At 62.3% G+C, this 7,840-nt stretch overlaps 2 protein-coding genes across 2 annotated transcripts in view; one reads left to right on the top strand and one right to left on the bottom strand.

Annotated features, from left to right (window-relative positions):
• Positions 1–3,321, top strand: part of CA14 (carbonic anhydrase XIV) — a 4,715-nt gene extending 1,394 nt beyond the window's left edge. Inside the window, exons 2-10 of the mRNA XM_010565613.1 lie at positions 663–836; positions 932–1,074; positions 2,022–2,117; positions 2,204–2,270; positions 2,399–2,556; positions 2,665–2,791; positions 2,908–2,928; positions 3,018–3,102; positions 3,240–3,321. Coding sequence (XP_010563915.1) covers positions 663–836; positions 932–1,074; positions 2,022–2,117; positions 2,204–2,270; positions 2,399–2,556; positions 2,665–2,791; positions 2,908–2,928; positions 3,018–3,102; positions 3,240–3,321 — 953 coding nt within the window. The remainder of the gene's footprint in view (positions 1–662; positions 837–931; positions 1,075–2,021; positions 2,118–2,203; positions 2,271–2,398; positions 2,557–2,664; positions 2,792–2,907; positions 2,929–3,017; positions 3,103–3,239) is intronic.
• Positions 3,322–3,994: 673 nt separating this feature from the next.
• The window catches only part of APH1A (APH1A gamma secretase subunit), a 4,513-nt gene continuing 667 nt past the window's right edge, over positions 3,995–7,840 (bottom strand). Inside the window, exons 2-7 of the mRNA XM_010565612.1 lie at positions 6,196–6,366; positions 5,873–5,946; positions 5,509–5,631; positions 5,212–5,339; positions 4,678–4,801; positions 3,995–4,409 (exon numbers count right to left, since the gene is read on the bottom strand). Coding sequence (XP_010563914.1) covers positions 4,345–4,409; positions 4,678–4,801; positions 5,212–5,339; positions 5,509–5,631; positions 5,873–5,946; positions 6,196–6,366 — 685 coding nt within the window. The 3' untranslated portion in view covers positions 3,995–4,344. The remainder of the gene's footprint in view (positions 4,410–4,677; positions 4,802–5,211; positions 5,340–5,508; positions 5,632–5,872; positions 5,947–6,195; positions 6,367–7,840) is intronic.

Below are 7,840 nucleotides of genomic sequence, written 5' to 3'. Positions count from 1 at the left end.
CACCTGGGTCCCCCCAAATGGGAAGGAGGTGGATGGGTGACAGCCCCCCATGCACACCCCCCCACACACACACACCTGGGTCCCCTAAGATGGGAGGGAGGTGGATGGGTGCCCCCCTGTGCTCCCCACCCCCAGACACCTGGGTCCCCCCAAATGGGACGGAGATGGATGGGTGACAGCCCCCATGCCCCCCCACCCCACCCCAAGACACCTGGGTCCCCCTGGCTACCTGCGTCCCCCCAAATGGGAGGGAGGTGGATGGGTGCAGCCCCCCCTTACCCCCCCATGCCCCCCCGGATGCCCGAGTCCCCCTCGTGCTCCAATGGTCCCATTGTGTTCCTTTACATAAGGCTCTGGCTGCCAAATCCAATTAGGATCCGGCCCCGGCCAAATCCTGGCTAAGCCCCATCCCGCCCGGCCTATGGGGACCCCATGGGTGTCCCGTGTCCCCCCCCCGCCGTGGTATCAGCTTTGTCCCCGCTCCCCCAGCCGGAAAAAAAAATGTCCCCAGAAGATTAACGAGCATGTTGGGAATGTCACCCGTGTCCTCGTTTGGGGGGAAATGAGGGCATTTTGGGTCACGGGGCTGTGCTGGGTAAAGCACTGTCCCCACAGTGGGGGGGGTCGGTGGGGGGCCCACCCAGACGCCTGGGTCCCCCCAGGCCCCCACGGGCAGCAGCACTGGCCCGAGGAGCACCCGGCATGCGGGGGCCGAGCCCAGTCACCCATCGACATCCGAACGCAGTGGGCGCAGCCAGACCCCTCGCTGCCACCCATCCGCCCCGTGGGCCAACCCGGCACCCCGGCCTTCACCCTCTCCAACAACGGCCACACCGGTGAGTGGGTGCTGGGGGGGGGCTGGGGTGGTAGTGGGGGGGCTCCCCACATGTCACAGCCCCGGCTAAGAACCCCCCCGTGTCCCCCACCCCAGCGGTGCTGGCACTGCCGCCCTCCCTGCGGCTACAGGGGCTGCCACGCAGCTTCGCCGCCGCTCAGCTCCACTTCCACTGGGGACGGCCCGGCCACGCTGGCGGTGCCGAACACCTCCTCGATGGGCACCGTGCCCCTGCCGAGGTACAGGGTGGCCATAAGGGTAGTGGTGGGGGGTCCCAAAGGAGTGGGGGGGTCCTAAAAGGGGCTCCAGCCTGGGAAAGGGGCTGGGTGTGGGAAATGGCATGGGAATGGGGGGGGAAATGGGTGTGGGAAGGGTCCTGGGTGCAGGAAATAGCATGGGAATGGGGTGGGAAATGGGGGCAGGAAGGGGGCTGGGAGCAGGAATTGAGTGCAGGGAATGGGAAATGAGTCTGGGCACAGGAAACAGGCAGGGAAATGGGTACGGGAAGGGGTCTGGGTGTGGGAAACGGCAGAGGAAGGGGGAGGGAAACAGGTCTGGGTGCAGGAATCGAGGTCAGGGAATAGGAAAGGGGCCCCGGTGTGGGAAACAGGTCCGGGCACAGGAAACAGGCAGGGAAATGGGTGCAAGAAATGGGTCTGGAGGTGGAAAATGGGTGCAGGAAAGGGTCTGGGTGCAGGGAATGGAAAATGGGTCTGGGCACAGGAAGTGGGCAGGGAAATAGTGGTGGGAAATGGGCCTTGGGGTGGGAAACAGCACAGGAATGGTGTGGGAAAGGGTCTGGGTGCAGGACCTGGCACAGGAATGGGTGCAGGAAGGGGTCTGGGTGCAGGCATGGGAAAACGCACAAGAAAGGGGTCCAGGTGTGGGAAATGGGTGCAGGAAGGGGAAACAGGAGTGGAAAGTGGGAGCAGGAACAAGCATGGGACTGGGTGACAGGACCGGGGAACGGGTGCAGGCAGCAAGTCCAGGTGCAGGCAGCGGGTCCAGACACCACGGAAGGTGCCAGGATGGGTGCAGGCAGCAGCGTGAGATCGGGTGTGGGAACTGAGTGTGGGAAAGGGGGTGGGTGGGGGACAGAAACCCAGCAGGTGTGGGTTGGGGGGGGGGTGTCCCTGCTCTGCCCGTCCCCTCCCCCCAGCCCTGCGCAGAGCCACTCTGCCCGCAGATGCACGTGGTGCACTACGATGCGGAGCGCTACACCAACGCCAGCGAGGCGCAGCACCACGCCGGTGGGCTGGCCGTGCTCGGTATCCTCCTGGAGGTATGCAGACCCCAAAATACCCCCTGCCCACCCACCAACCCCCCAGCCCTGACACACACACCACCCCATGCCCTTGCTCCCCCCAGGTGGGTGCTGACCCTCACCCCACCTACAACAACATCCTGAGCCATCTCGGGAGCATCCGCTATGCAGGTGAGCGACTGGCGTGCGAGCGAGGGGGTGGCAAGGGGAGACAGGAGGGAAAGCATGTAGCGGCAGCAGGGGGATGACCCCAAACTCCCCTTCCATGCCCCCCGCAACTGCTTCCCCCCCACTCCTAGGGCAGACAACGGCCATCCCCCCCCTCCGCGTGCAGGACCTGTTGCCCCCACGCCTGGACCTCTACTACCGCTACAACGGGTCCCTCACCACCCCCCCCTGCTTCCAGAGCGTCCTCTGGACCCTCTTCCAGCAACCTGTCCGCATCAGCCTGGCCCAGGTAGGACCTGCTTTGGGGTGAAAGCCCCTGGTTTTGGTGGGGGGGACGGGACACAACAGACAGACACACGATGACAGCCCCAGCGCTCCCCCCCTCTCCCTGTTTCAGCTGGAGCAGCTCCAGGGAACCCTTTACACCACAACAGCGGCCGAGCCAGAGCCCCAGCGCCTGGTGGATAATTTTCGGGTCCCACAGGAGCTCAACCAACGGCTGGTGCTGTCATCCTTCCCCAGGGGTGAGAACCAGCTTGAGGCAGGGGGGGTGGGGGGGAGGGCCCCCCCCCAAATGGCTCCCAGAGCCCTGGCTGGGTGCGAGGCTGCGGCGCTGAGCCCCCCGGCTCTTCTCTTGCAGGGCCCAAGGGGTATTCCACAGGTACAGCCCGGCTGGGGGCAGGCGGGGCTGGGATGGGGGGTTCACCCCCCCACCCTGGTCCCCCCTGAGCCCCCTGCTACATCACGTAGGTGAAGTCATTGCCATCATCTTCGGTGCAGTCTCCAGCTGCCTCGGGCTCTTCCTCGCCATCCACTTTGTGGCCAAGAGGATGCGGTGAGAGGCCCCCACCCTAAGGAGGGACCACCCCCCCCCCCGTTGCAGCAGGGAGCCCAGACCCCCCAAATCAGAGGGTCTGGACCCCCACAGGGGAGGGTCGCCCTCACCTCAGCCCTTCTCCCCCTGTGAGGCAGAGCAAGGAGGGCACAGGACCAGGATGTGGTGTTCAAAGCCTCCTCCCACCGCACCCACTCTGACGACGGCCCTCGCCCTTGAACCCCCCACCCCAGATAGGGCTGTGACGGACCCCTACCACCCCCCAGCCCTCCACACCTGTCAGAAGAGCTGGCTGGGACTCAGCCTGATGGCAGTGGTGGCTCTTGCCCCGGCCTCACTGGAAATAAAGCCCCTTTCCCACTCCATGGCACTGGTGGCTCTTTGCTGGGGAGGGAACGGGGCTGTTCACTGATGGGCTTTGGGGCTGGATCCTGTCAGCCCCGAGAAACCAGGAACACCTGGGTGCTCCCCGCAAAGCTGGGACAGGAGCTGGGAGCAGAGCAAGCTGGGGGGAAACCGACCCTTCTCTTCCCCCCGCTACCTCACCCTGTCCCCATGACAGAAGTCGCCTCAGTGCCGTGGTACTCATTGATCTATTAAAAGGGTTTTACTTTGAATCGAAAAAATAATTTACCCCCCCTCCCAGTTGCACAGCAGGGTAATGAGTGCCCCCAGACATGACCTGGCAGGGAGCAAAAAGGGGGTGAAGGGGGTAGAGTACCCCCCATCCTGGCTCCCCCAGCCCTGAGAGCACCACCCTGCTTCCGCAGGCGAATGGCAGGAGGCCACGTTGGGCCAGGGCTGCACCGAGGGCAGGGGCGTCCCTCAGTGGCAGGCTGGGGGGAAGAAAATGTTGAGGGAAGGAGGATGTCCTGCCCTGAGCCCCCCAAGCCCAGCTGTACCACAGGGCACCTGGCCCCTGGCTCCTGCCTCCCCTGCACTCCCCCTGCAGCCATACCCTGTAAGGAAAAAAGTCTAACAGAATTCACTAACAAAGCTAACAGGGTTGCTCACGAGCACCAGTCAGACCCCGAAAATCCCCTCTGGAGCGGGACAGGACACAGAGCCACCTCTTGTGTCACGGAGAGGGGCCAGGGGCAGGCCAGGCGGCAGCACCAGAGGAGCAAACCGCAGAGGCAAAGGCAGCATCGTGATCTTCCAGCTGCCGAAAAGAGGGCACTTGGGTACGGCAGCAGCACAGGCAGTGCAGGCAGCAGGAGCAGGCAGGGCTGCGCCCACCGCTCAGTCCTCGAAAGGCACCTGCAGTGCGGAGTACATCATCACTCTGCTGTCGTCCTCCTGCTTACCTGGGGGGGCAGAAAAGGGGGAGAGGGTGAGCATGGCAGGGGAGCAGGGTTGTTTTGGGGGTGCGGGGCCTGTTTGCGGGTTCACAGGAGCCCCCGGCCCCTGTTCGACAACAGGGAAACGGTTACAGACAAGACCCATCCTCCCCCATCCCAGCAGCTCTGGGCCCCCCTGCACCTTTGTCCAACTCCCCCCAACACCTAAAAGGGGATAGAGACCCACCAGCAAAGCCCCCTGTGTTGCACTGGAGCCCCCCATCACCCCACTTACAGGAGAGGCACTTGAGGATGTTGCGGAAGGACCCCCCAGCAGTGAAGAAGGCCCAGAGGCCCGTGCAGAGGGTGATGATGAAGATAGGGACCAGGCTGGCTTCATACCAGGGGTTCAGGAACGTCTGGGGGAACAGAGAAAGCCATGTTAGGAATGTCACCACCTGCCAGCCACCCCCACAGCCCCCCCCAAGGAAATGGGACCCTCCAAGCAGAGCAGAGCTCCGGTAAGCCTGGCTTAAACTCCTGTTGAGTGATTTCCCACCAGCAGCTTAGTGGCTAATCCTCCATCCCATCCCCAGTCCTTCGTTAACCCTCCTTCTGCCAAGCGCACCCCAACAAGCAGGAGGTGCCCAAGAGGGCCGTGGCTCACCCCACAGCTCAGAGGCGGGGATTTAGGGAGTCTGAAAGAGCAGCAGGTGTCCCTGCATCCCCCTCCCCATGCCCAGACGGATGTCTGATGACAGCCATGGCCCCTTTACTTTGGGGATAGCTTGCAGTGCAGATTCGTTTGGCTCTGGCTCATCAAACTCACCAGCCCCGAGGTGAGGAGGTGACTGGCAACCACCAGCCCCAGGCACCAGTAGCGGCGTTTTTCACAGGCGTCGAAGAAGATCACTCCCCAGAAGGTGTGGAGCAAGACGAGGGCCATGGTGAGGAATGCTGGGGGAAGAGAGCAACACAGACCCCCTCAGACCTTGTCATCACCTACCTCCTCCTCACCTCGGTGAAGGGCCACACGCCAGGGCTGGACTCCGGCTCTAACCGGCGCTGTCACAGCATCCCGGCCCCGAGCCCATGTCCCGCAGCACATGCTGGCCCCCAGCCTCACCAGATGTGATGAAGTAGTATGGTGAGTCCCCATGGATCCCAACGATGCCTGGCCCAATGGAGTCTGCCAAGATGTTAATGACGGAAAACACGCCACTGATGATGCCAAAGGACAGGCCTGAGACTACAAAGGGAGAAAGGAGTCAGCCAAAAGTGATTGTGGCTGTGCTACCTCCACCATGAGCCCCAGACTTGGCGTGTGGGCCCAGGGAAAAGCAGGAAAGAGTTGGGAAGGCTGCATTAGCCCAGCAGGCTCATCAACACTGCCATTGGTTGTTGATACCTGAGCATCCCACTGCCAGGCAGCCCCAGAAGAGCATGGGGAGGTCAGCAACAGCCCCAGCCCTGCCCAGGTTCGTGCTCACCGTAAGCCATCTGCCTGAGGGAGATGGGGGACCGGCCATCCTCGCTGATTGTTGCCAGGCCTTCATCCGCTTTCCTGCTCAGGCAGGAAAGAAAGTGTGAGCGGCTGGTTCAGAATAGGGGCCTCGTCATACGGGAGAGGGGAAGGGATGGTTATAAACGAGCCTGGGGCGAGGAGGAACAGCTCTCTCCCGGGATCTAACGAGGAAGATACTTTGTGGGGTTCCCCAGAGAAAGACCGGAGGTTGGACACTGACTGCAGGTACCAGAACAAGTCACCCAGTCCCACGGGGCGCGCACAGGCCACCCTCGGACAGGCTCTTACTTCAGCAGCTTGAAGTAGGCAAATCTGAAAGCCTCCTGCAGCAGGACGGAGACGGCAGCACCGAAGATGAGGAGGCCATACTGCAGCTTGGCATCCTCCCGGTCGCTGAGATGGACCGAAATGAACCAGATCAGAGACGCCAGGAGCAGTGACACCAGCCAGAAAAATGCCCTGGGGAGAGAGGAACACCAAACTCAGGCTCCAGAGCTCAGAATACCACAAACATGTGCCAAGCTGCTTGCTTGGTTTGCCCGGGTTCCAGGTCACGTATTCATGGGCTGCCTGGTCACTGTCACATGAGGAGGGCATGCAAAAAGAAGCATACGGCTGAAAACCAAACAGATTCAGAAGCTGAAATCCTCCTTTCTCAGAGCCACGATGACTTGCTTGGAGGGAAGCTGCTGCCCTGCAAAGCAGGGAAGGATGTTCAGTGCTTCGCCCCTTGAAGGTTAAACAAGGGTCTGCCCAAGCGTGGCGGGACATGGCTGCTGAGAGCCGCTCCCCTTTTTAAACCAGCAAATCCCCCACGCTGACACATGGGGCCGGAGTTATGATCCTGGGGACCGACCAGGCGCAGGAGGAATGAGATGAACACTTAACATCTGGAGTGTCACTGCTCCCAGCTGTGGCTGTCCCAGCACGAGGAAGGTTTTTGGCTTTGTTTCCTCCCCGGCCAGCATAAAGCCCATGCCTGCGAGACACACGAGGGACCATGGTGCCAGGACTGCCCCTGGCATGGCGCCTGGCACAGCAGCAGCTGCATGGTTAGAGGCAGGAACGGCTCCTGTGATCCAGGCAGGGGGCTGCTGAGCTCAGGCAGAGATGAGGCTGCAGCCTCCGGGTGTTTTGCCTCCGCTGGGATGTCGTCTTTAAGCTGGCTGTTGGGAGACCCCAAAGCAGGGTGACCCAGATATGGGGACAGCCCTTCCCACCCCCTACAAAATCATAGCCCCATCCCACCTATGCAGGTGATTTCCCAAATCTTCCTCAGGCTCCCTCCGTCCAGGTCCAGCTTGTCCCCAGACTCCCCAGAACTGACCCCAGGGCACTGCTTCACCCACCCCAGACCTCCTCAACTGCCTCAAGATCTCCCCTTCAGCCCCTCTGCATGCTGCCTTGGCCTGCACCTCTCAGACACCCCTAAGCCCTCTCCAGTGCTGCCTGTCCCCCAGACTCACTTAGCCCCCCCATCTACCCTCTTGAAGCTGCCAACCCCCCCGTGGCCTCACAAGCCACCCCAGAACTGCCCCCCCCAACTTCTCCAGCTGCCTCCTAGACCACCTCGATCCTGCCTGCCTCATCAGCCCCCTATTGACACCTCACCCCCCTGCTACTGCCTGCCCTGCCCCAGACCACCCCTCATCTGCCTCAGAACCTCCCCCACAGTTCCCTCAGAGCTGCCTACCCACCAGAACACCCCAACTGCCCCAGAACTACCCCCCCAGCCCCCCTCAGTGCTCTCTGACACCCCAGCTACCCCCAAAAAGGCAACCTCAGCCCCCCTCAATGCTCTCTGACACCCCAGCTGCCCCAGAACTCCCACCACAGGCCCCCCTCAGTGCTCTCTGACACCCCAGCTACCCCCGAAAATGCAACCTCAGCCCCCCTCAGTGCTCTCTGACACCCCAGCTACCCCCAAAAAGGC

Source organism: Haliaeetus leucocephalus, unplaced genomic scaffold (genome assembly GCF_000737465.1).
Source record: "Haliaeetus leucocephalus isolate CR32 unplaced genomic scaffold, Haliaeetus_leucocephalus-4.0 Scaffold193, whole genome shotgun sequence".
NCBI lineage: Eukaryota > Metazoa > Chordata > Aves > Accipitriformes > Accipitridae > Haliaeetus > Haliaeetus leucocephalus.
The sequence above is the reverse complement of the archived record's forward strand: the minus strand, read 5'-3'. Positions and strand labels throughout refer to the sequence as shown.